This window comes from Phyllobates terribilis, unplaced genomic scaffold (genome assembly GCF_046119375.1).
Source record: "Phyllobates terribilis strain yellow unplaced genomic scaffold, ASM4611937v1 Scaffold_5__5_contigs__length_657084704, whole genome shotgun sequence".
NCBI lineage: Eukaryota > Metazoa > Chordata > Amphibia > Anura > Dendrobatidae > Phyllobates > Phyllobates terribilis.
The window spans coordinates 58,382,488-58,410,194 of NW_027362765.1; the positions used below are offsets into that span (position 1 = coordinate 58,382,488).

The 27,707-nt window shown below is 48.9% G+C and overlaps 1 protein-coding gene across 1 annotated transcript; it reads left to right on the top strand.

Annotated features, from left to right (window-relative positions):
* The first annotated feature begins 253 nt into the window (after positions 1 to 253).
* Positions 254 to 27,707, top strand: LOC141272024 (gastrula zinc finger protein XlCGF66.1-like). The gene is made up of 7 exons (XM_073682309.1): positions 254 to 444; positions 1,529 to 1,643; positions 1,773 to 1,952; positions 3,738 to 3,861; positions 3,945 to 4,042; positions 5,223 to 5,313; positions 25,713 to 27,707. The coding sequence occupies exons 2-7, from the start codon at positions 1,566 to 1,568 to the stop codon at positions 26,216 to 26,218; spliced, it is 1,077 nt and encodes a 358-aa protein (XP_073538410.1). The 5' UTR covers positions 254 to 444; positions 1,529 to 1,565; the 3' UTR covers positions 26,219 to 27,707.

A 27,707-nucleotide genomic window follows, 5' to 3' on the forward strand; every position in this document is an offset into this window, starting at 1 on the left:
CCCCTCAGTCCTCTCCTCACAAGGCTCCATGGTGCAGCCCCTCAGTCCTCTCCTCACAAGGCTCCATGGTGCAGCCCCTCAGTCCTCTCCTCACAAGGCTCCATGGTGCAGCCCCTCAGTCCTCTCCTCACAAGGCTCCATGGTGCAGCCCCTCAGTCTTCTCGCTCCTTACAAGGCTCCATGGTGCAGCAACACACAACACAGTCCTCTGCTCACAGGGCTCAGCCCCGCCCCTTCCTGTGACATCATTCCCTCCGAAAATCAACTCCATTCTAGACACTACCTCCTCAGTCATCAGCAGCCACACAGCACAACTCACTCTCTGGTATAGGCTCCTTCCCGTAACATCTGCTCACTCGGTCACATGGGTGTGACGTCGGCAGAGGTCCTTTAGCCCACTTGGATTTAGCCTCTACTATCTAGTGTGCAGCTCTGCAGGTGGAGGTATGTGGATATCCCCCCTTACTGGGCTCAGGGAAACATTAACCCCTTTAGCTCTGAAACTATTTTGGTGTTCTTGTGTTGTATCATTTAATGACAAATAATCAACATTTTTACATTATTTCCTTCTGTGTTCTTGGTGCTGGATTGGAGATATTCTGTGATAAATCTCTGTATGTGACTATAGTGTTATTGTGTGTTATACCGGGGGCAGGACGGGGCCATGACTGGATGTAGTGATCATGTGAAGCCGGTAACAGCTCCGGAGATTTCTTACATGGGATCTTTATGATGTTACATCGTCATCTTCTCCCCATTCAGGTCCCTACAATATCGGATCCTCTCAGTGGACATCTTCTACACTGCTCAAAAAAATAAAGGGAACACTCAAATAACACATCCTAGATCTGAATGAATGAAATCTTCTCATTGAATACTTTGTTCTGTACAAAGTTGAATGTGCTGACAACAAAATCACACAAAAATCATCAATGGAAATCACATTTATTAACCAATGGAGGCCTGGATTTACAGTCACCCCCAAAATTAAAGTGGAAAAACACACTACAGGCTGATCCAACTTTGATGTAATGTCCTTAAAACAAGTAAAAATGGCGGAGGTAGCAGTCCTGCTGCTGGGTTGTTGCCCTCCTACGGCCCCCTCCACGTCTCCTGGTGTACTGGCCTGTCTCCTGGTAGCGCCTTCAGCCTCTGGAGACTACGCTGACAGACACAGCAAACCTTCTTGCCACAGCTCGCATTGATATAACATCCTGGATGAGCTGCACTACCTGAGCAACTTCTATGGGTTGTAGAGTCTGTCTCATGCTACCACGAGTGTGAAAGCACAACCAACATTCAAAAGTGACCAAAACATCAGTCTGTGGTCCCCACCTGCAGAACCTCTCCTTTATTGAGGCTGTCTTGATAATTGCCAATAATTTCCATATATTGTCTATTCCATTTGCACAACAGCATGTGAAATTGATTGTCAATCAGTGTTGCTTCCTAAGTGGACAGTTTGATTTCACAGAAGTTTGATTTACTTGTTCTGTTGTTTAAGTGTTCCCTTTATTTTTTTGAGCAGTGTATATAAGAGAATTGTCCTGAGTGACCCATCAAGGATGAATAAAGACAGGGACAAGATGGCGGAGAGGATATTACACCTCACCCTAGAGATCCTCTTCCGGCTTACTGGAGAGGTGAGAGATTCTGATGACGTCACACTACATCATTCTTAAATATGGGAATAACAGATGGACAGAACTGGAGAGGTGAGGACTCTGGAAATGTCTGTAGTGAGATTTAGTAATGTGTCTCTCCATAACCAGGATTACACAGTAGTGAAGAAGACCTCTAGTGAGCGCTGTCAGACCCCTGTGTCTGAGGGATGGGGAAGACCCCTGAGCCCAATCTCGGGGCCTCCACCTCAGCCCCTGATACATGAGGACATCAATGACCAGAAGATCCTAGAACTCACCTACAAGATGATTGAGCTGCTGACTGGAGAGGTGACTCTGCTGGGACATTATTTATTTATTATTATAGCGCCATTTATTCCATGGCTCTTTACATGTGAAAAAGGGGTATACATAATAAAAAAACAAGTACAATAATCTTGAACAATACAAGACACAGACTGGTACAGGAGGAGAGAGGACCATGCCCGTTAAGGCTCACCGTCTACAAGGGATAGGTGAGGATACAGTAGATGAGGGTAGAGTTGGTCGTGCAGAGGTATGGTGAAACAAGGGTTACTTCAGGTTGTAAGCTTGTTGGAAGAGGTGGGTCTTCAGGTTCCTTTTGAAGGTTTGCACAGTAGTTGAGAGTCTGATATGTTGGGGTAGAGCGTTCCAGTGTAGGGGGGATGCACTGGAGAATTCTTGTATGCAATTGTGGGGAGAGGAGATAAGAGATTTGTAGAGAAGGAGATCTTGTGAGGATTGGAGGTTGCCTGCAGGTAAGTACCGGGAGACTAGGTCACAGATGTATGGAGGTTGTAGATAGCTTTGTATGCCATGGTTGGGGTTTTGAACTGGAGTCTCTGGGCAATGGGGAGCCAGAGAAGGGATTGACAGAGGGGAGAGGCTGAGGAATAGCGGGGGGACTGGTGGATTAGTCGGGCAACAGAGTTTAAGACAGAATGGAGGGATGCGATAGTGTTAGACTATGTGCTCACGATGCAGAAATGCTCAGGATTTTTTCCTGAGCGTTTCTGCATCTCCCTGGCAGAAAAAATGCATGCAGATTGTACATGCGTTTTTCCTGCCCGGGACATGCGGATGTGAAGCGTTCTTCACATGCATTTCCGCATGTGGGTTGACAAGCGCTTTCCAAGCGATTTTAGCATCACTTGGAAAGTGCTTGTCAACTTGGTCACACTATATAAATCCATGCAAACGCCATGGATTTATATAGTGTGACCTTAAAGAATGTTTAAAAATCAAACAATAAATCTATACTTACCTTCCAATGGTCCCCGCAGTCTTGCTTCGCTCCGTCCTGGCTGCCGGAAGCTCGCGGTACACTACACTGAAGGACCTGCCATCACATAACTATGACGTCAGCGCAACTCCTTCAGTCCACCACGAGCTGCTGGCAAGGGAAGACAAGCGCAGCAGGGCCTGTCAGAAGGTAAATATGATATTTATTTTTTATTTTATTTTTTTATTTTTTACAGGTTCTATGGTACCCGGGTGTGGAGGAGAGTCTCCCCTCCTCCGCAACCGGGTACCATCCGCACATTGAAACGCTTGGATTCCGCATGTACAGATACAGTGATGCGGAATCCAAGTGTTCCAATGCAAGTCAATGGCGGCAATTACGCTGCGTGTCCGCAAAATTAATGGACATGCTGCGTATTTTACCGCAATGATAATCCGCATCGGAAATTTCCGCAGCATGTGCACAGCGCATGCGGATTATCATTGGGGAACATGGCAGGCCTTCTACCATGCATTTTTTAAGTGTTTCTGCAGTGTTTTTGTCGCTGCGGAAATGCTTAAAAAACGCATCGTGGGCACACAGCCTAAGAAGACAGGCCACAGAGCAGGAGGTCAAAGCTTTATCTGATGTTACCAATATTCTGCTTGAGAAATGAGACAAAGTAATTAGCTAAGAGGAAAAGGAGGAGGTGCTGGGGGTCAGAGGAGAGAATTGAAAGTTTTGAATAGCTGTTTAAGGTTGTGAGATAGGGAGGATATACCATATATTATAGATGTATAATATAGATATTATATTATACAGTAATGCTATGAAGGGATCGGGGAGGATGACTGTATCATTGTATGTGTCAGGTTCCTATAAGATGTCAGGATGTCGCCGTCTATTTTTCCATGGAGGAGTGGGAGTATTTAGAAGGACATGAAGATCAGTACAAGGATGTCATGATGGAGGTTCCCCAGCCCCTCACATCACCAGGTAATAGACAGGACTAAATACACACAGACTATAATTATCTGTATGTAAAGAATGAATTCAGTCCCTGTATGTGTTTCCTCCAGTTCTATCCAGTAAGAGGACAACACCAGAGAGATGTCTTCGTCCTCTACTTCCAGAAAACTGTAAACAAGAAAATCTCGATGTTCCTCAGGATCATCAGGTAGATGGAGAGAAAATGTCATGAGATCTCCTCTATGATGTGTAGAAGGCTGTGAAGGTCTTGTGTTCAGTCTGTTTTTTTATTGTTGACCAAATTGGTTTGAGGTAAATTGAATTCACCTCAAATTTTACAAAAAATTTGTATTCTTCTGAATGTTTTGTTACTTCATGTGAATTCAGTAAAATGGCAGCAGGATAATATATAGTGGGCTGGGAAAGGGATGAAAATTAGATACTCACCTGATTGTTCACCTGTCCTGGTGCTATAGCCCCTCGTCCGATTCTCTGCACAGCTCCCTCTGCCCTCTTTCTTATGTCTGCACTGCGCATGGCGTACCCTTCTCCATTATTCTACTCTTGATCTGGCAAAATTTGAATTTGACAGTTCCTCGAATTTAGTCACAAATCTATTTTTTAATGTAATTCAAATGTTCCTTATTATGATCCAGACCCTAAAAGGATCCTGAACTCTAGGTGAAAAAAAATAGAAAAGCTCGCTGGTCTCCTGTTTGAAGTTCTGAAGCCCAAAGGAGGTCCAAAGTGCTACTAGATAGGTATCTCTAGTAAAGAGGCCATTCAGTGTATGTTTTATACTTGGTGGAGATGTCAGGATAAAGCTGATCATAGATATTAGAATATTGTCTGGCTATTTTCACAATTTTATGGTTATGGAGGCTGCTGGTTAGAATTAGGAGCCAACAGGTTGAATTTATACTGGAGACCTGCAACTATTAAACTCAAATTACTATGTCTGACATATTAAGATTAGGGAGTCCTCAGTGGTTGATACCTTCTAATGGCTAACCGAAAAGATGGTAACAAATTGCCTGCTTTCGATACCACTGAGGCCTCTTCATCAGGCATAGAATAGCGAAAAATCTGAAGAATCACATATTTATACACAGCAGGGCCCTGCTGTGTATAAACTTGTGATTTTTCAGATTTTGTATTATTCTATGCCTGATGAAGAGGCCTGAGTAGTCTCGAAAGCTTGCAATTTGTTACCATCTTTTCGGTTAGCCATTAAAAGGTATCAACCACTGGGGACTCTCAGATCTTAATCATTTTCTATTTACTGGCATAGCACAAAGATATATCTTTTTCCTGTACTTCTGACATGTAATTTTTGGTCATCATACTAAGTTTTCATCTTTCTGTGACTCCTACAATCTTTGTTTCAGGGTAAAGATCTGCCCCATATTAATACTACAGAGACGTATGTGAGGTGTGATGTGCAGTGTAAAGAGGAGATTCCTACAGATAACCGCATAGGTGAGTAGTGACCACTAAATTCAACTCAGTCACTAGCTGGTGTTATTATGGATTGAAGGTTTTATGTTTATCCTTTTTGTACAGATTTAACTGGAACAAAAATCTGATTTATAAGCCATGTAAAAAAAACAAATGTTATCTATGTTTTTTTTCTATTCAAACAGTGTTATTGTCAAAATTTCAATGGGCACAGTTGACATGATAATTTCTTTATGGCTTCATTGAGGGCCGCAGGTAAGCATGGGTGTATGCTGCTGACACTAGGCAAAAAAGAATTAGCAGTATACACCCACCGACTGGCACAAAGCTTGTCAGTTTAAGCTTAGGGTCAGTAGGATGCAGACCTGGATCTGATCCCTGTCTTTTCCTTTTCAAGTCACCTGTTGTTTTTTTTATTAATCTTCTCACTTTTTTCTTTCATATTTTTCTCTTCAGGGTTACAGGGTGTAATTCTCACCCTGTTTTCCCAAACAGGAGCGACCAAGAGAGCAGTGTGGTGTCACCCACATTGCCCACTCTCGGACCCGCTGGGTAGGACCTTATCCGCTGTCATCTCACGGTCCCCTCCTTGGAGCAGCCTGGGAGGAAGATGGTGGTCCCTTTTAGGTGACCTTCCCCTTTCTTTCAGGGACTGACACTGTCTCCTGCACCATCCAGGGATGGTGCGGAAAGGAGGAGTTGTCAGGATCTCCCCTTTCCCAATGGAGGACCTTCTGTTGTCAGCCTCAGAATCAGAGAAGAGATGCTGGGGCTTACATCAAAAGGTACTATTGTTCCTCTTCTGCACAGCTGCCACGTCGTCGGGGGTCCAAGGGGTGCCATCTTATTCAATGGGAGTCTCAGTAGCACCTTCCTCCTCAGCCCCTGTCACTAGTAATATTATTGCTCTACGCAGAATTCTTTGGCTTAAGGCCTGGACTGCGGATCCGGCTTCCAAGAAGTCCCTTGCCCACCTGTCCTTCCAGGGTTCAAGATTCTTTGGGTCTAAGTTAGGCAAAATCATTTCAGATGCGACAGGGGGCAAGAGTACCTCCCTCCACCAGCCCAAACCTAAGCGTCCCTTTACAAGAAGACGCTTTCTTCAATTTCAGCCCTTTTGTCAATTTGCTTCTCTGGGCACCTCCTCCCAGCAGGATCTCCCTCCCACACAGCGGGAGAAGCATAAATCGTCGTTCAAGCCCACCCCTATCTGACTCTTTCAAGTCTTCTTGGTCCCATTCCCGTTCCAGTAGATTCTCTTCAGCATGACTGGCCACCTCCACCTGGGACTCCTCCCAGGTGAATGGCCATCTTCTTTTCCGAGATGCGTGGCTATCAGTAGTCGACGACATCTGTGTCAGACAGATCGTGACTTCCGGCTACAAGATCGAATTTTCTTCACCCCCATGAAGATGTTTCTTCATGCCCCGCTTCCCAAAGCTCCCAGCTCAAGTCCCAGGCTTCCTTCATGCCATTTCATTTCTCTACCAGTCTGGAGTCATAGTACCTGTTCCCTCTCTCGAATGTTTTTCTGGTTTCTATTCCATTCTTTTTGTTGTCCAAAAGAAGGACGGCTCCCACTGTCCAATCCTGTACTTCAAATGCCTGAACCGACGGATGCGCAGCCGCCACTTCAGAGTGGAGTCGCTCCGTTCAGTAATTGCCTCAATGAAACCCAAGGAGTTTCTCTGCTCGGTGGGCATTCAGCATGCGTACCTGCACATCCGGATTTGTGCATCACATCAGAGATTCCTTCGTTTTGCGGTTCAAGGGAGGCATTACCAATTCACAGCGCTCCCCTTCAAGACTTGCCTCTGCGCCCAGGGTCTTCACGAAGGTGATGGCGACTGTCATGGCCATCCTACTCTCCAGGGGGATTGTAATTAACCCCTTTCTGGACGATCTGTTGATCAAGAGTCCTTCCCTCAAGGACTGTTGACAGAGCCTTCAGATCACTCTGGACACTCTTGCCCGGCTGGGCTGGATTGTCAACACAGCCAAATCTTCCCTAATTCCGACTGACCTTCCTGGGCATGTTGTTCGACACAGCCTGTGCCAAGGTCTCCCAGCCGGAAAAATTTTTGCTCTCCGTCAGGGGATTTGCCTTCTAAAAAACCCATCTCCTCACTCTCTGTCTCTGCATGAGCGTTCTGGGGAAGATGATCGCCGCCATGTAAGCAGTGTCTTTTGCCCAGTTCCATACCCGTCCTCTCCACCTGACCCTTCTGTCAGTTTGGGACAAGAGGATCTCGTCCTTGGATCACCCCAACATCTTGCCACCCATGTGAGGCAGTCATTAGAATCCACCATGCTGTCTTCCTCCATTCACCCCGAGAGGTCATTTCTTCCTCTTCAGTGGAAGATGGTCACGACCGATGGCAGCCTTCTCGGCTGGGGAGCAGTTTTCCTTCACCACACAGTACAGGGTCGCTGGAACCCTCGGGAAGATTCACTGCCGATCAATCTCCTGTAGATCAGGGCAATCTACCTCTCCTTGATCCACTGGCAGGATCTCCTTATAGGAACTCCGGTCCGCACTCAGTCACTCCTGTGGCTTACATAAGCCACCAGGGCAGAACGTGCAGCAAGTCTATCATGACAGAGGTCTCAAGAATCCTAGTGTGGGCCAAAAAGAGCGTTCCAGCTATCTTGACGGTACACATTCCGGGCTTGGACAACTGGGCTGCCGACTTCCTAAGTCGCCAAGGCCTTGCCTTGGGAGAGTGGTCCCACAAACCCGACGTGATCTGTTAGAGATGGGGCACTCCTGTCACTCCTGAATCACAAGGTTTCCCGCTTCGTAGCCAGTTTCCGTGATCCTCTGGCGATCTGTCAGGACGCCCTGGTCATGTCATGGGCCCAGTTTCATATGCCTTATATCTTCCCTCCGCTCCCATTGATTCCGCGAGTTGTCAAGAAGATCTAGGCAGAAGGTATACCTGTATTTCTGCTGGCCCAGACGGGCCTGGTATGCAGAGTTAGTCAGCCTGCTCCCGGACACAACCTTGAAACTCCCAGACCGTCCAGATCTTCTTTCACAGTGTCCTCTCTTCTATCAGAATTCTTGGTCTCTGAATTTAATGGCATGGCCGTTGAAGCCGCCATTCTGAAGGAAGCTGGTTTCTTTCCTCATGTCAATAAGACCATGATCAGTGCAAGAAACCCACGACTTCTTGCATTTATCAAAGGACCTGGAGGGCCTTTTTTCACTGGTGTGATGACAACCAGTTAGCTCCAATGTCCTTTTCTCTCCCTTCCATTCTTGCCTTCCTATAGTCAAGGGCCACATCTCCACACTTTCTGTTCTTTTCCATCAAAATTTGGCCGCTCGCCTCCAGGTCAAGACCTTCCTCCAAGGAGTTGCTCATTTGGCACCACCGTATCGTTCTCCTGTAGACCCGTGGGACCTTCATCTGGTCTTAGGCGCTCTTCAACAATCTCCGTTCGAGGCAATTCAGGACATCACGTCATCTCTTCTTTCCTGGAAAGTTGCCTTACTGGTAGCCGTTACATCCATCAGAAGAGTTTTTGAGCTGGCAGCGCTCTCTTGACATTCTCTGTTCCTCATCCTCCATGAGAACAAGGTGGTCCTCAGACCAGTCCCTTCCTTCCTGCCTCAGGTGGTCTCCTCCTTCAACATCAATGAGGACATTGTTTTGCCTGCTTTCTTCTCAGCTCCGGTTCATCCTCTTGAAAAGTCTCTGCACAAGCTGGATATTGTCAGAGCTCTACGCGTCTACCTTTCGGCGTTCGGACACCTTGTTTATCATTCCTGAGGGTCGTTGCAAGGGTATACCTGCTTCTAAATCTACCATCGTCCACTGGATCCGCTTGGCCATACTGGAGGCTTATCGCGTCAAGGATAGGCCTCCTCCTCTGGGAGAAAGGGCTCATTCCACCAGGGCGGTGGCGGCCTCCTGGGCCTTTCGTCACCAGGCCTCAGCATTTCAGATCTGCAGGGCTGCAAACTGGTCTTTGCATCACACTTTGGCAAGTACATATCTACGCTTTGGCTGATGCTAGCCTAGGAAGAAAGGTTCTGTAAGCGGCGGTCATCCGTTGTCTGTTCTGGCTATTCTGTTCCCTCCCTTGGGACTGCTTTGGGACTACCCATGGTTACCTGGGTCCCCCAATGAAGCGATGAAGAAAGAAGGATTTTTTGGCACTCACTGTAAAATCTCTTTCTTGGCGCCTTCATGGGGGGACACAGCACCCTCCCTGGTTTTGTGCCTCTGTTGGGCCTGTACATAGTTGTTTTTTGTTATTGTTCCTCCTCCTGCTTTTTTCACTAACTGACGAGCTTTGTGCCAGTCGGTTGGTTTAAACTGCTGAGGAGAGGAGCTAATTCTTTTTTTGCCTAGTGTCGGCCTCCTAGCGACAGCAGCATACACTCATGGTTACCTGTGTCCCCCAATGAAGGCTCCAGGAAAGAGATTTTATGGTGAGTACCAGAAAATCCTTCTTTTTTCCATACCGACAAAACAGTTAAATGGCCGATCTATGTACAATTTCTTCTGACAATATGGACATTTGATCTCTGCAGTAAATTTCTGGCTACTCCAGAAACGCCCCTGTCACAACTTTGGTTAGTGGTCATATGCTTGTCTGTACTTTCCTCTGAAAAATGAAGATGTTACTTCTTTTACCGCTTCATGGTTTCCGAACCCTGAAGCAGCTAAAAGAAGAAATAAAAGACTGAACACGTGCACAGCAATATTGTCTGTACATTCATTGTTATTACCGTATTTTGCAGACTATAAGAAGCACTAGACCATAAGACGCATCCCAAATTTTGGGCTGGAAAATAGTTAAAAAAATGTAAATAAAATGGTTGTACGTCTTATAGTCCGAGTTTAGGTAATTAGCTGGGGGAGTGTCGGCGGTGGAACGGGGTCACAGGAGGCAGGGTCAGTGCTGCAAGAGGCCGGCGGCCGTAGGAGTGGGGCGATGCTGCGGGTCCCGGGCTGGGAGGAGGGGGTGTCCCGGCGGTGTGAGGCTGCAGGCCACGGGCTTACCAAAGATATGGGCGGTGAGCAGAGTCCCTTCCCCATTCATTTTCCAGCAGTGGGCTTCGGGAAAATGGCCACAGGAGGCAGCGCATGAGCAGATTGAGATGTTTGGAGACGATCTTGTCTCCTGAGACCTGCCTCCTGAAATCTGAACCATGGTATTTTGAATCCCAATATAAAATAGCTTTCTAGATCTCATTACATCTAAAAAAAAAATTGACCTCTAATTCAGTATCATGACCAGAAAAAGACTATGTGGTAACTGAGGGACTTCTAGAGAAAGGATTTACAATTAGGCACTTAAAGGGACTTTTTCAGCACAGAATGACTGTTCAAACCAAGTCTTGCTTCACTGAGGACTTAATCATTTATATATACCTTCCCACCGGCATGGCTTCCCTCCAATATTCACCACCTTCTTCTTTAATTGACAGCTCTGACTTCATAGAGTCATGGAATGGCAGAGATAGATGGAAACTAAGCAGGTGGTAAGGTTGATTTGAATGATTGGCCCCTGCCGTGAATCACCGAGCTCCTGTACTTGGTTTCAACAGTCATTCTGTGCTGAGAGAGTCCCTTTAAGAAGAGAAACATGAAAAGAATTGGTAATCCGAAAAGATTCTGTAATGGGTAGTTTGTAGCTCACCAGATTGACCTGCCCCATAGAGACCTAAAAATCATGGAGTCACTTGAGACCAGCGGCCCAATTCATCATTTGCGATTTATTGAAGTCACTTTTCTATTTTATGTGTTTTGTTGTATTCGCTGACGATGTTTGCACCAAATTGTCAAATTACTCGCCCTGTTCATCTGTTTGGCACAAAATAGAAAAAAAATGCTTTTTGTTTTAGTCTTTAACCAGAGTAAGGTAGCGGTATTGATCATGTTGGGGGGGCACTCACTTCACCGGGTCAATTAAAGCACACAAGCCACGTTTTCCAGTAAACTAAAGTCCATCAGTTTATTACACGTCATAAACTGCTAATAACACAGTCCATCTCAGTGGCTCGCAGGCATGTTACACATGTAATGTCCTAGAGCAGGGTTCCCCAACTCCAGTCCTCAAGGCCCACCAACAGGTCATGTTTTCAGGATTTCCTTAGTATTACACAGGTGATAATTGCATCACCTGCACAGGCAATAATTCCATCACCTGTGCAATACTAAGGAAATCCTGAAAACATGACCTGTTGGTGGGCCTTGAGGACTGGAGTTGGGGAACCCTGTCCTAGAGCCTTTCCAGTGACAGATATGCCCGCTTGGCTTTAGATACAGACTTCAGCAAGGTACAACATCAATGTCCATATAAAGGACCATTTTTACCTTTGCCGGGTCTTAGCTGCTTCTCTCAGCTCTGTTCTGCCACAGCTGTGGCTTAAGGCTTCCCAGCCATGATCTCCAAGCCACGTGCCTTCCAGGGCTACTGCGTCCCAAACACAGGGATTTAGCCTCTTGCCTCACCAGGCCTCTCTCTTCCAGCCTCTCCAGGCTAATGGTGTCCCACACACAGGGATCAGGCCTCATGCCTTTCACACCTGTTTCAAAACTACCAAGGTTTATATATCAGTCTGTGCACATAGGACCTGTGATGATGTCACAGGCATGTGATCAGTCACCTGAGGGGACGTACATGGTCAGCCAGAACACACCCCCTGGACATTTTAGCAATGCAGTAAGGCGCTGCATTACATACCCCCCCCTCTGTTCAAACTTGTGGGGTTGAACACATAATATACACAATCACACTATAACCCATGTAGCGCCGGCGTCCCTGCCCTCTGCTAGGCAGGGACGCTGTTCCCCTCACCTCCCTGCTCCGTGCCCGGCGTCCTCCTCCCGCTCTGCTGGCAGCGCGCGCTCCTTCCCGTCCACTGTGCTTAGGGCGCGCGCGCGCGCTCTCCCTCCCTCTTAAAGGGGCCGCGCGCGCCGTCCTAAGGAGTCCCCGGCCAATGGCCGGAGGACTTCACCATATATAAGGCACCGCCTCCAAAATGGAGGTGCCCGAGCAATGTTGTTGCACTGTTTACTACTCTGCTTCAGCCCTCAGGTCCCGTTGCCAGTTACCTGCCAGTTGCCTGCCAGTTACCTGCCAGATTCCTGCCTGATTATCTGCTACCTGCCTGCTAGTCTGAGGTCCGACGGTCTGCCTTACTACTCCTGTCAGTCTGTCTAAGGACCAGTCTGCCCGCTCACCTGGGAGCGCACATCAGCCACCTGCCTGCTTGCCCGAGGTCCGACGGTCTGCCTTCCAACTCCTGTCAGTCTGTCTATGGACCAGCTTGCCCGCTCACCTGTGAGCACACACCTGCTACCTGCCTGCTAGTCTACCTGGAGGCTCCGCCGTCACGTGCTGTGACCACCTGCCTGTCCAGTGACTCCTGCTCGCTCACCTGGGAGCGCTCATCTGCTGCCTGTCCGCTAGCCTACCTGGAGGCTCTGCCGTCACGTGCTGTGACCACCCGCCTGTCCAGAGTCTTCTGCCCGCTCACCTGGGAGCGCTCATCTGCCGCCTGTCTGTTGGTCTTCCTGGAGGCTCCGCCGTCACATGCTGTGACCACCCGTTCTTCCAGAGACTCTCGCCTGCTCACCTGGGAGCTCACGTCTATCATCAGCCGCCACAGGTCGTACCAACCCTTTACCTAGAGACTGCCCCGGTCACTTGCCGTGACCATCTGCCCGTTCATCCAGAGACTGCCCCGGTCACTTGCCGTGACCATCTGCCCGTTTATTCAGAGACTGCCCCGGTCACTTGCCGTGACCATCAGCCCGTTCATCCAGAGACTGCCCCGGTCACTTGCCGTGACCTCCAGCCCGTTCACTCAGAGACTGTCCCGGTCACCTGCTGTGACCTCCTGCCCGTCTTCCCTGGTCGCCACCCGCTCCCTTACAAGGACTGCCCCCTTGTATAGTAGCTCAGAGGTTCCGCCTCCCAGACCCGTTACAGTTTGCTCGGGCCATGGAACCCGGTGGCACCCAAGCTCCCTCGCTCTCGGACCTGTGTCATGAACTGTCCCGTCAAAGGTCCCAACAGGAGTCCATCCTGGGTCACCTGCGGAATGTCAATACTCGCCTGGACACTCTGACTGCTCCACCAGCAACCTCCGCCAGTGCCATGTCTCGCAATCCGGCAGCTCCGCTGCCCACTAATACCATGGTATCCTACCCCGGACCCCGGCTTTCTGCACCTCCTCGCTTCGGAGGCGACTCCCCCCAGGCTCGGGGCTTCATAAATCAGTGCACCCTGCACTTTGAACTATTGTCCCACCAGTTTAACTCCAACCGGGCCAAAATTGCATTCATCATGTCCCATCTCACCGGGGAGGCCCTGGCCTGGCTAAATCCTCTATGGGAGAGAGGAGACCCCCTGGTGTCCAACTTGCCTGCTTTTCTCACGGCTTTCCGGAAAGTCTTCGACGAACCCGGACGGAAGACCTCATCCGCATCATCACTGCTACGCCTCCGTCAGGGAAGTCTCACCGTGGGCCAATATGCCATACGGTTCCGTACCCTTGCCTCGGAGCTGGCCTGGGATAACGACGCTCTGGTATCCGTCTTCTGGGAGGGTCTGTCCGGCCGTATTAAAGATGAACTTGCCGGTCGGGACATTCCTACCACTCTCGATGACCTAATAACTCTTGCCACCCGGATTGACCTACGGTTCCAGGAGCGTGCCAAAGAGGTCACCCGTGAGAGGAGGTTACCATGTCTAGCTCCTACTTTTCAGAAACCCGTCACTCCCTCCGTCTCTACCCAGGTACACTCTCCTGAGTCTATGCAGGTTGACCAGACCAAGATGGTCAAAACCCGTCAGGACTTACGCCGTGCCGAAGGGAGCTGCTTCTACTGTGGCAGTAAGGAGCACCGGATCCGTGCCTGCCCGGAGAGGTCGGGAAACGCCTGTGTCTAGGTTCGCTCAGAGAGGTCAACCTAGACAAGAATAAATCCTCTCCATCTCTGCTGCTGTCAGTCTCAATCGTCTGCGGGGAGAACCGTTATTTCGAACTAGCCCAACTTGACTCTGGAGCAGCCGGGAATCTTATTTCACAGTCCCTGGTAGAGAAATACCGCATCCCCACCAAACCTCTGGCTGTACCCTTGTCTGTTGCTGCCGTGGATGGGGGCCTCTTACCACGCCCCATCCAACTCATCACCGAATCCATTACTCTGCAGGTGGGAATGCTGCATTCTGAGAGTATCTCCTTTCATGTTCTGCCTGGACTCTCTCACGCCCTCTTGCTAGGCCTACCTTGGCTCCAGAGACATGCACCCGTGCTTGACTGGCAGACCGGAGAAGTCCTTCGCTGGGGACAGGACTGCCATAATACCTGTCTGGTTCCCGTCCATCCCGTCCGTCCTTCTCCTACCCCAGCTAATCTACCTGGACTTCCGATTCCTTATTGGTCTTATGCTGATGTCTTTAATAAAAAGGAAGCAGAGACACTACCTCCTCATAGACCATACGACTGCCCTATCGACCTGTTACCTGGTACTACTCCTCCCCGTGGGCGTATTTATCCTTTATCCGCTGCTGAGACCCGGTCGATGTCCGAATATATTGAGGAGAATCTGGCCAGGGGATTCATCCGGAAATCTACCTCCCCGGCGGGAGCAGGCTTCTTTTTCGTCAAAAAGAAGGACGGCTCTCTCCGTCCCTGTATAGACTATAGAGGCCTTAACCAGATCACGGTGAAGAATAAGTACCCCCTTCCGCTCATTCCGGAGTTATTTGATCGTCTGAGGGGGGCTAGAATCTTCACCAAACTGGACCTCCGTGGGGCGTACAACCTGGTTCGTATCCGTCAGGGGGATGAATGGAAGACGGCATTCAACACCCGGGACGGCCACTATGAATATCTGGTAATGCCCTTTGGTCTCTGTAACGCTCCTGCCGTCTTTCAAGAGTTGGTCAATGACATCTTCCGGGACCTTCTCTACTCCTGCGTAGTGGTGTACCTGGACGACATCTTGGTCTTCTCTCCGGATCTCCAGACTCACCGGAGGGACGTTCGTCAGGTCCTGCTCAGGCTCAGGCAGAATCACCTCTTCGCTAAATACGAGAAATGCCTCTTTGAGCAGACCTCGCTTCCGTTTTTGGGCTACATTATTTCTCAGACCGGCCTACGAATGGATCCAGAGAAACTGTCTGCCTCGAGAAATGGCCTCGACCGGAGGGGTTGAAGGCCATTCAGCGATTCCTGGGCTTCGCCAACTACTACCGCCTCTTCATACCACACTTCTCTTCCCGGACTGCCCCAATTTCCGCGCTCACCCGTAAGGGTACTAATCCCAAAGAGTGGCCGCCCGAAGCAGAGGAGGCCTTTCTTTCCCTAAAACAGGCCTTCTCTTCCGCCCCGGTGCTGCATCGCCCGGACGGCAACAAGCAGTTCTTCCTGGAAGTTGACGCCTCCTCCTCTGGAGCCGGAGCGGTACTTACTCAAAAATCATCTTCCGGGAGAATGGTAACTTGTGGCTTCTTCTCCAAACTCTTCTCCTCTTCTGAGCGCAACTATTCCATAGGAGACCGAGAGTTATTGGCCATCAAACTGGCATTGGAGGAGTGGCGTTACCTACTCGAGGGGGCTCTTCACCCGGTAATAATTTACACTGACCACAAGAACTTGGCTTACCTCCAGCATGCCCAGAGACTTAACCCGCGCCAAGCCCGGTGGTCCTTGTTTTTTGCTCGCTTTGATTTTGTTCTTCATTTTCGCCCGGCTGACAAAAACGTCAAAGCAGATGCCTTGTCCCGATCCTTTCTGGTGTCCGATCTCGAGGAAGAACCTAAACATATCATCGATCCCGCCAGAGTAATGCAGGTGGCTCCCGTGAGCCTTAATCGTCTCCCTCCCGGTAAGACGTTCGTATCAGTACCTGATCGGGAGAAGATCCTACACTGGGGTCACTCGTCTAAACTAGCTGGCCACGCCGGTCAGAAAAAGACCCTCCAGCTTATTGCCCGGCACTACTGGTGGCCTACCCTGCACAAGGACGTAATAGACTTTGTTTCTGCCTGTGTGTCCTGCGCCCGCAACAAGTCCCGAGACACCTGCCAGCCTTCTTCCGCTTCCTGTGCCTGCTGCCCCCTGGCAGCATATTGCTATGGACTTCATAACTGATCTCCCCGTCTCTGCCGGTTGTACGGTCATTTGGGTGGTCGCTGACCGCTTTTCCAAGATGGCTCACTTTTTTCCCCTGCTTGGTCTCCCGTCTGCACCCGAGCTGGCTAAAGACTTTATCCGCCACATCTTCCGTCTTCATGGCCTGCCCCTCCACATCGTGTCGGATCGTGGGGTACAGTTCACCTCACGTTTCTGGAGAGCCACTTGTAAACTGCTAGACGTCACCCTGGACTTCTCTTCCGCTTACCACCCACAGTCTAATGGTCAAGTGGAGCGGATCAATCAGAACCTGACCAGTTACCTCCGGCACTTCGTTAATGCCCATCATTCTGACTGGGTGGATCTCCTACCATGGGCCGAGTTCTCCTATAACAATCACGAGAGCGAATCCTCTTCCAAATCCCCGTTTTTTGTAGTCTTCGGTCAGCATCCTCGGATTCCTTTTCCTGTCTCCACCTCTGTGGACAACCCGGCTGCGGAATCTCTCGTTAGCAAATTTTCCTCCATTTGGGAGAGTACCCGATCCGCACTCCTCCAGTCGTCCGAACGGATGAAAAGACACGCTGACAAAAAACGCCTGGATCCTCCACAATTTCGTCCTGGAGATAAAGTCTGGCTCTCGTCTAAATATGTCCGACTCAAGATACCTTCTTACAAGTTAGGGCCTCGGTTCATCGGTCCTCTGGAGGTCATCAGTCAGATCAACCCGGTGGCCTATAAATTAAAACTCCCGGCCAACTTACGGATCCCTAACTCCTTCCATGTATCTCTCCTCAAACCTGTGGTACTTAACTCTTTTTCCAAGTCTACAGGTACGCCTCCTGCTCCGGTTTCTGCTGAGGACGAGTTTGAGGTAGAGAACATTCTTGCCACCAAAAGGGTAAGAGGAAAGACCTTTTTTCTAGTAGATTGGAGGGGGTTTGGTCCTGAGGAGAGAATGTGGGAGCCCCGGGAGAACATCCATGCCCCTCTTATCCTAGCTAAATTTCTGTCTGGCCTAAAAAAGGGGGGGCCTAAAGGGGGGGGTACTGTAGCGCCGGCGTCCCTGCCCTCTGCTAGGCAGGGACGCTGTTCCCCTCACCTCCCTGCTCCGTGCCCGGCGTCCTCCTCCCGCTCTGCTGGCAGCGCGCGCTCCTTCCCGTCCACTGTGCTTAGGGCGCGCGCGCGCGCTCTCCCTCCCTCTTAAAGGGGCCGCGCGCGCCGTCCTAAGGAGTCCCCGGCCAATGGCCGGAGGACTTCACCATATATAAGGCACCTCCTCCAAAATGGAGGTGCCCGAGCAATGTTGTTGCACTGTTTACTACTCTGCTTCAGCCCTCAGGTCCCGTTGCCAGTTACCTGCCAGATTCCTGCCTGATTATCTGCTACCTGCCTGCTAGTCTGAGGTCCGACGGTCTGCCTTACTACTCCTGTCAGTCTGTCTAAGGACCAGTCTGCCCGCTCACCTGGGAGCGCACATCAGCCACCTGCCTGCTTGCCCGAGGTCCGACGGTCTGCCTTCCAACTCCTGTCAGTCTGTCTATGGACCAGCTTGCCCGCTCACCTGGGAGCACACACCTGCTACCTGCCTGCTAGTCTACCTGGAGGCTCCGCCGTCACGTGCTGTGACCACCTGCCTGTCCAGTGACTCCTGCTCGCTCACCTGGGAGCGCTCATCTGCTGCCTGTCCGCTAGCCTACCTGGAGGCTCTGCCGTCACGTGCTGTGACCACCCGCCTGTCCAGAGTCTTCTGCCCGCTCACCTGGGAGCGCTCATCTGCCGCCTGTCTGTTGGTCTTCCTGGAGGCTCCGCCGTCACATGCTGTGACCACCCGTTCTTCCAGAGACTCTCGCCTGCTCACCTGGGAGCTCACGTCTATCATCAGCCGCCACAGGTCGTACCAACCCTTTACCTAGAGACTGCCCCGGTCACTTGCCGTGACCATCTGCCCGTTCATCCAGAGACTGCCCCGGTCACTTGCCGTGACCATCTGCCCGTTCATCCAGAGACTGCCCCGGTCACTTGCCGTGACCATCTGCCCGTTTATTCAGAGACTGCCCCGGTCACTTGCCGTGACCATCAGCCCGTTCATCCAGAGACTGCCCCGGTCACTTGCCGTGACCTCCAGCCCGTTCACTCAGAGACTGTCCCGGTCACCTGCTGTGACCTCCTGCCCGTCTTCCCTGGTCGCCACCCGCTCCCTTACAAGGACTGCCCCCTTGTATAGTAGCTCAGAGGTTCCGCCTCCCAGACCCGTTACAACCCACAGTTCACACAGAGACCATGTACTTGACAATTGCGCTGCTCAGCCCCTGGAACATTAGTCATCAACATTAGCCCATTCCTTAGGAACCTACCATCTGTCATTGTCACTAACTTCGTCAAGTCACATTTCCCAGTCGTAACCTTGTCAGACCTCCCCCGCTCCCAGTGGTCAGTCGTAACCTTGTCAGACCTCCCCCGCTCCCAGCGGTCAATACAGCAGTGTGACTCACTTACCCTTGTATCTAAGGTCCGGTCCGACTCCGTACGGTCTCGTACTCTATTGGGTCGTTTGTATGGGCCTCTCAGACCTGAGTTACTGGAGGTCTCACTACCTCTAATCCCACGCCCACTATCCTCAGGACATCTTGAAAGGTCCCTAACTTCAGCTGCAGCTGTTCTGTTATTTAGGGGGGCCCTTTCTCTGTCTGGTCTCACAATTTGTAGACGGCTGCCACCTTCTGCCGCTCAGGCGATGCTGTCTTTCCACTCGCCGTCTGGCGAGATTCAACTGTTCTACCTCTCGCAGGTAGGTCACTCGGTACTCCATCAGCATGCGTATATATGCAAGATTTTCTTCCGTTCCTACAGCGGAGAATGACACCATGTCGTCTTCATCTGGTATCCAGTCCTGACGATCACGTGGACTGCTTACTTTCATCACACCAGACTTCTTTACCATCATTTGCATGGCTTGGCCATTTCTCCCAATGAGCTTTCTGACAAGAACATGAGGCACCCGGATGACTTCTTCCCGCAGATTGTGAGCTTTTCTCATAAGCTCCAGTTGTCTAACGGCTTGTTCCGTCTTCAATCGGAGAAACCGCTTCGTGCGAATACATCGCCAGTGCATGTCACTTAGGATCGCCACCCTCTTCACTGTGACTTCGGTTGTGGACCGGACCACCAGCTGTTTAGCTTCTGAGGTTGAATACACCTTACAGGCTCACAGGGCCTTCTTAAACTCTTCATGCACTGACTCTCTGGTGCATTCTTCTCTCAAATCTTCGGGTACATCTATGAGGCACTTGTACCGAGAGGTTTCTGTCTCACCAGTGGTCTCCAAACGATCATCTGGCTCAGGTTTCAGGGACAACTGACTTTCAGCTTCTTCACCCTGTAGGCTTCCCCTGAGCTGACTCACAGCTACAAATTCAAGAATTTTCATCTTGACCACTTCCATTTCATATTTACCTTCTGTTAACACTCTCTTAGCTCTCCTCAGGTCCACCTTCTCATGGTATAAAGGAGTAAGTGCAACTTGTTTGCCCTTTTCCTTCTCCAAGGAGGCCTTGTTCACTGAGTTATACTTTGCCAGGCGACCTTTGAGCTCGAAAACTTCTTCCTCTAGCTCAGCTACTCGCCTCTCAGCAGCCCAGCTCTGAAGCTCTTCCTGCTTCAACTGCTCCTTTAACAGTAGAGTTCTCTCAGACCTCTCTGTCTCCAATGCGCCCACTTGGCTCTCAACAGCCAGTCTCTCAAACTTCTCTTGCTTCAAATGGGCTTGTAGTGTCTCCTTGAGTTCCTTGATCTCGGCTCTAACTTCCACCGAATCATCCGAGCTCATCTTATTCGAGGAAGTATTTGCTTCATACCTCCCATCTCCAGTGGCCAACTCCTGGCCCTAGTCTGTGGCTTCTCCGATAGACTCCTTCATCTTTTTCCGCTCAGCTTCCATCTTGCTGATTCTTTCCTTAAGGCACGTCTCTGCCCTCTGGAGATTATCACAGAACGTCTGCAGCTCCTTCACCTGAGCTTCCAGACCTAGGGTCTTTCTGCGGAGATCATCATTTACATCACTGGTGTCCTGCAGAGTGGTCTCAATAACTTGGCGCCTGTGCTCTGCATCCGCCTTACCATCCTCTAGTTTTTCCTTAACCTTGAGGAAATCCTCATAGTCTCTCTTAGTTTGTTGCAGTTCCCTGTTGAACTTTTCATGCCTCATTTCTGCCTCTTTCAGGGTGGATAGCTCCCGGTCTCGCTGGTACAGAGAGTCCACCAGCCGCTCCTTCTCCTGAATTAGAGGCTTTACTTGTTCCTGGAATTGCTGCAGCTCCCTCATTAGTTCACCATGCTCCTTCTTGGATTCACACAGCTCCCAGTTGAACTGTTCGCGCAGTCGTTCTAGGTCTTGATCACGTCCAGAAACTTCATCCTGCAGTGCCCCTTTTAAGGCAGATAGCTCCCTATTCCTCTGGAGTAGACCCTCATCCAGCCTTTGCTTCTCCTGCATCAGCTCTAACTGCACCAGGGAGAAATGATCTTTCATCTCGCAGAGCTCATCTTCAGACATCGCTTTGTTAAACTGCAACCGAACAAACTTCTCTTGGGTTCTGCGGAGGTCCTCTTTAATTTTCTGGAGCATCCCTTTCCATTTGTTGATTTCCTCGCTGCTTTCCTCCAGTTTTTGCTGCCCATCACTCTGGCACTGCTGCCTGATAGGCTCCCGCTCTTGGTCATGACTGGCCACCTCCTCTTTCAGGGCTGTCAGATCCTGATCCTTCTGTCTCAGTACTGTACCGGAGGTTGCTACTGGCAATGTCACCTCCTCTTCTGTCTCTAAAGGAGGATGCACACTTGGAACAAAGGCACACAGCATTACATTTTCTTTATTTTCACTTTTAGCAAAGACTACAGGAGCAACCTTTTTGTGGCCCTTACGACGTCGACGACGAGAGAGGGACTTTCTCCCCTCATCTAGCCCCTCCTGACTGAACTCTCTTTCTACTTTCATAGCGTCACCGTCAGTTGTGGGGTCTGTGTCACTCCCCATGGTGTCGTGGACCAGCAAGTCACCTCCCACCTTGACGTCAACCCCTTCTAGTGGAGCTACCCCGTTATCAACAGTCAAATTGTCATTTTTAGGCCATACCAACCCACAATCAGTAACAAATTTTGGTTTTCTATACTCCACGCTCTTTTGAAAATCCGCCCCCTTTTTAGACTCCGCCCCCTTTTGGGCAACCACACCTAAAGGGGGTACTTTAACAAAAAACCCCGCAACAGTCTTAGGACCCAGTTCACAACATCTCTTACTACCTCCCTGGGCACTCTGGGATAGTACCGGCGCCACAGGAGAACTCAAGGAATGGTCCGCTGCCACCATTCTGTAAGGTGCCAACAGCTCCTGCCGTTCCTGCACCAAGTCCTGTTGTCATTTCTCAAATACCTGCTGTTGTTTTTCAAATACCTGCTGCAGGCACTTTAATCGCTGAACAGCTTCAGTCTCATTTGCTGCTCCCTTCACAGCCATCTTTATCAGCTCCTGCATTTCTTCAGGATACTCTATTTTGTTGAAGAGCATTTGCAGCCGGTCATTTAACCCCTTCTCCATTCCGTCTGGGGATACTGCTCACACCGCTCTCCCTGGAAAAATTTATGTGGCCCCACCAAGCCACAGCAAACCAGGTTTGAGTGCAACGACAATTTTCGTAACCCCGCCGAGTTACAGCCAGATACTTTAATCTTCGTGACCCCACCGAGCCACAGCAAGATGCTTGCATCCACGTTCGTCGTCCTGTGCCGTTACCCCTAGCAACCAGGCTGCAGTTGCCCGCATTCTCCACCAATTGTAAGGTAGCGGTATTCATCATGTTGGGGGGGCACTCACTTCACCGGGTCAATTAAAGCACACAAGCCACGTTTTCCAGTAAACTAAAGTCCAGCAGTTTATTACACGTCATAAACTGCTTATAACACAGTCCATCTCAGTGGCTCGCAGGCATGTTACACATGTAATGTCCTAGAGCCTTTCCAGTGACAGATATGCTCGCTTGGCTTTAGATACAGACTTCAGCAAGGTACAACATCAATGTCCATATAAAGAACCATTTTTACCTTTGCCGGGTCTTAGCAGCTTCTCTCAGCTCTGTTCTGCCACAGCTGTGGCTTTAAGGCTTCCCAGCCATGGTCTCCAAGCCACGTGCCTTCCAGGGCTACTGCGTCCCAAACACAGGGATTTAGCCTCTTGCCTCACCAGGCCTACCCAGGCCTCTCTCTTCCAGCCTCTCCAGGCTAATGGTGTCCCACACACAGGGATCAGGCCTCATGCCTTTCACACCTGTTTCAAAACTACCAAGGTTTATATATCAGTCTGTGCACATAGGACCTGTGATGATGTCACAGTCATGTGATCAGTCACCTGAGGGGAGGTACATGGTCAGCCAGAACACACCCCCTGGACATTTTAGCAATGCAGTAAGGCGCTGCATTACACCAGTTATTGTGACTTTTTAGCAACAAAAGTTGCAAAACCTTGAAAGAGTTACAAAAATGTGCCAGATTGAAAATTCTGCGACAAGCCTTACTCCAGGCAGGAATTTCAGTGAAATGTCACTTTTACCAAATGTCTTTTTTTTTGGCGCATTTCATGAATCTGTCTCAAATATCTGGATAAGCAAAGTTGTGGAGGGATAAGAGCAAAACATATAGAGAATAAGGCGCAAATATAAACCCCAAATTACTCCATAATAGTGGTTACTTGATGATAATGGTTGTTGGAGAAATGTTCTGCGACACTGAATTCACCAAAGTGTTCCAAGAACCAGTTTTCAAAACGAGACCACCGGGCCGGATCATGCTGGTGCTTTTGTGAGCAGGCTGCATGGCCTAAACATGCTGCCATGTCCTGCAGGATCTCCAGACTTGTCTCTCATCAAGCTCATCTGGTACGTGTTCATTGCAAAGGCAGTTGCCAGCACTGGATCTGAATGATTTGTTTGATCAATAGCACTCAGCATGACACAATGTTCCTCAGATACATGCCTTGGGATGGTATCAGTGAGGTTAAGTGTCTGTATTTCTACACGTGGCGCTCATACTCTATACTAAATAATTTGAGATGACCCGAAAAAATTTTATTACATTTTTTCATTATTTGCATACCATTAACTGTCTACCCATCCTGGTATTTCCATAATTACTCAACATTTCAATGTTGAGACAGAGGTGTATCTAGGAGGGGGGGTGTGGGGGGCAAGCAGGGCATCTACCACAGGTGCAGTGACAGGGAGGGTGCAGTTAGGCCGCCTGACATAGCGATCTGAGGTGTCTCCCTAGCGGCTGCATTTTGCTGCCCCCACGGACTGGGAGTCAGCAGTTCTCTGAGTCGGCTGTCAAGCTGACAGCCGGCTCAGAGAAGTTGTGGCGCGCCAGCTCCAAGTGAGCAATTGTACTCGCGTCTCTCAGTCGCGAGTACAACTGAAGCTCTGACCGCCGAGTCAGGGCCATGTAAGCAGCGTGATCAGGTCATCTGCTCACGATGCTGACAGCATTCGCCGGTGCTGCAGAGGTGCGAAGAACATTGGGGGTAAGTGATCCAGTAGAGCTGAAGACACTGAAGATTTATTGTAACAGGGGTGGGGTGGGGGTTTAAAGGTTTGAAGACACAGTTTGGGGAGCAAGGAAGGAACAGGTGCTGACACAATATGGGGGAGGGAGATTTGAGGACACAGTTTGGGGAGCAAGGAAGGAACAGGTGCAGACACAATATGGGTAGTGGGAGAAATTTGAAGACACAATATGAGGTGCAAGGGTGGAGATGGGGCCATGTATGAGGAAACAGTATGGGGGGATGGGTGCAGACACAGTATGGTGAGTGGGAGGATGGATGCAGACACAGAATGAGTAGACATGCGGACACAGTATGAGGAGCAAGGTTGATGGGATGGGTGCGGACACAGTATGGGGAGTCGGAAAGATGTGTAAGGAGGCAGTATGGAGAGTGACCGGGTAAATATGTGAGGATGGTTAGCTGGCGGGATGTGACAGGAGACAGCAAGAAGAGGGAGGGGAATAGCGTGAGGAGACAGTATGGGGGGAAAAAAGTGTGAGTGGGCACAGAATAGGGACTGAGTAGTGTGGGGAGGAAGTATGGGGAGACAGTGTAAGGACATAGTCAGGAGGGGACAGTATGCCAAGGAGGGGGAGTGTGAGCACAGTATAGAGACTGGTCCCTATAGGGGGACCCAGTGTGAAAGGATTGTTTGAAGAGGAGGCCCAGTATGGAAAGGAAAAGGCAGTGTGTCGGTCATATTTCGTACATGGAATATAGTGATCGACAATTGTTTGTTCAGGGGCTCAGCGAGGGGCAGTTATTTTTATTCTGGAGCATTATAATGACACTGCTATATTTAAGGGCATAGTGTGGGGATGTGCTGCAGAAGACTGGAGAAGATGGAAGTCTGCAGAGACAGGATGTGACTGTGAAGTCATCATGCAATCTGGACAAGATGAAGAAAAAAAAGTGACTCCAATCAGAGTTGGATGTAAATGTTGTTTTGTGATAACTAATTCTTAATGTTTTTAGTTATGTTAGGAGCATTAAATGGTGTCCAAGTTTGTGATGAGTCTGCAGTCATTCTATGTGACTGCAGACTTCTGAATTCTCACAGTGCGCTTTTTGCAATTTGCATACATGTGGTCACAGACTGACTACGCATGCTTGACCTCACTCAATGAGAATCAATTGAGCGAGGCTGGACACGTGTAGTTGGAATGTTGCCAGAAGTATACAAATCGCATACTTGTACTCACATGACCGTCCACTCTTGCCACCGGCAAAGGAGAATCCTAAAAGTGTACAGTGCAAGCGATGTGAGAATTCAGAAGCCTGCAGTCACATAGTGACTGCAGACTTTCATCTCAAAACCGGACAAGCCCTTTAATTATAAAATGAAGTCCTGTAACATGCCAATCCTAACAGCATGTAATATACGCACTATCAGGATTCAACTCTGCTTGCTTGTTCCAGCAGTCATCTCATAGCCACTTCACTCATATGCGATTTTCATACTTACGGTCACGTGACATCTAGCTTTTCTTCCTGCTTCTCTCCGTTTTTTACTGAACATTGAGAGAATTAGGAACAGCAGCTCGTCAGCACGTGACTAAGTGTGCAAATCGCATATGTGCTTGGGATGCGGGGGCACCAAACTGAATTCTTGCCCTGAGTGCCGGAAAGCCTAGATACTCCTATGTGTTGAGAAGTGTAATTATATAATTTTAAGGTAGTCTTATGGAAAAATAACAAATTAAGTTTTATTCTTGGCAGACAACTGTACCAGGAGCTCAGAGGGATATCTGAAATATTATGATTTTGAAAAAGATGATCATGGTTTCACACCAGATACATATGAAGAGCATGCCATTATACCAGATCTACCTCCAGTCTGTGACAGAAAAATGTTATCATCTGATCCTTTTCAGCAGGTTATATCTTCTGACTCGTCAAAGGTTGATGTTCAACATTCAGTCTGTTATGTAATTTTTTCTCAAGAAAGTTCTCACAGAGTCCAAAAGCCATATTCATGTTCAGAATGCGGGAAATGTTTTGTACAGAAATCACATCTTGATTGGCATCATAGAACTCACACAGGGGAGAAGAAATATAAATGTTCAGAATGTGGGAAATGTTTTAATAAGAAATCAAATATTGATGCGCATCTGAGAATTCATACAGGGGAGAAGCCATTTTCATGTTCAGAATGTGGAAAAAGTTTTAACCAGAAATCAAATCTTGTTAGACATCAAAAAAGTCACACAGGGGAAAAGACATAGTAATCTTCAGAATGTTAAAAATTATTTACAGAGAAATTACACCTTGTTGTATGTCAGAAAAATTAAGGAGCCATTATATTTTTATTTTAATCCCTTCTCGTTGTAGGGCTTAAAGGGGTAGTTAGGAGAGATAAAAATGTATAGTTGGGAGAGATAAAAATGTATTTCAATTTCCTAGAGATGAGCAGATCACTTTACGCAACCTTGGTCCACGGCCCAGGTCATTGCTCTCTGTGGACAGGAGCGGCGCACTGGTGACATCTCTCCCTCCCGGCAAATCAAACACCGCTCCAGGGAACCCAGAAGCTCTGGAAATTTGCACAGCTCCTGTCCACAGACAGAGAGCACTGACCTAGACCATGGACTGGGGTTGCATGAAGCGATCCACTCATCTCTCTAAACTACTTTCTCACTAACCTCATACCCCTCTGTCCGTTCTTAGATGTAACTTCATGTGATTTTTTTTACCTCTCTCTGTGACCTCACGTAACACCACTGGTGCTGCTACGAAGTGCTCCTTCTCCTTTCTGGGACTCTATGTCAGATGACTGTACATGGTTAGCATCTTGCTGCACATTACACATGCACCTTCACCAATGCTTACTAGAGTCTGTGTGCAGGATTGATGTCCACCCCTCACTCTCATTGTGCGCTGCCTGCATCTCCATAGCTTTTATATGACCTGTCATTTCCCTCTCCCTGCTTCTCCAGCTCTCACTCCAGGCTTCTTGACAGGTCATATACAAGCTGTGAAGGTGCAGACCGGCAGACCGTGTAGTAAGCGAATGAAGCTGGCATGGCTTACACTTAGTATGATGTTAGCTATGCCTCCTGAGCTCTGACATAACATCCAAAAAGGGAGGGGAAGCACTTAGGAGCAATACCAGTGCGATCATGTGAGGCCATAGTGAGAAGAAGTAAAGTTATATGAAGCTACATCTAAAATCAGGCCTTCATAAGTTTACACAGAATGGAGATTGAAATACATTTGTATCTCCCTAGATTACCACTTTAATAGTACACCCTATGTCAGGTCTTTATATATAAACCTGGCTCAGGAGTTGAGTCGTCTGCACCATATCGGGCAGATGTTGGCTGTATCAAACAGCTGGCACATGCCTGTAATAATGATTAGCTCTACTCTGATTGCTCCTGTTTAGTCATTTATTTGCTGCAGTCACTATCAGAAGCTTTTAAATGGCACAATTTCTGGTGCTTTTGATGCAGTCTCCGAGTGCCAATGGGTTGTCATGGTAGCCAAGGGCCTGTTGAAAGCCGCACTGCAGCCATCTTGGTGTAGCTATACAGCCCAGCCCATAGGATCATGTCAACTATTTTGTATACAGCCAGCGATCTATATTATCAATAAAACATTATGGATTTCAAAGAATGGCAACACAAATCAATTTTCTTTTTAAATTTAAGCTTGGTAATGTCATAATCTGACCTGGAATATCGTTATTTTTACCACACAAAGAAGGGCGTAAAA

Excerpts from the sequence above, each read along its gene's own strand:
- LOC141272024 (XM_073682309.1), top strand. The coding sequence starts at position 1,566 with ATGAATAAAGACAGGGACAAGATGGCGGAGAGGATATTACACCTCACC. Across the intron at positions 1,644-1,772 it reads TCTTCCGGCTTACTGGAGAG|GATTACACAGTAGTGAAGAA; the intron begins GTGAGAGATTCT and ends CTCCATAACCAG. Across the intron at positions 1,953-3,737 it reads TTGAGCTGCTGACTGGAGAG|GTTCCTATAAGATGTCAGGA; the intron begins GTGACTCTGCTG and ends TGTATGTGTCAG.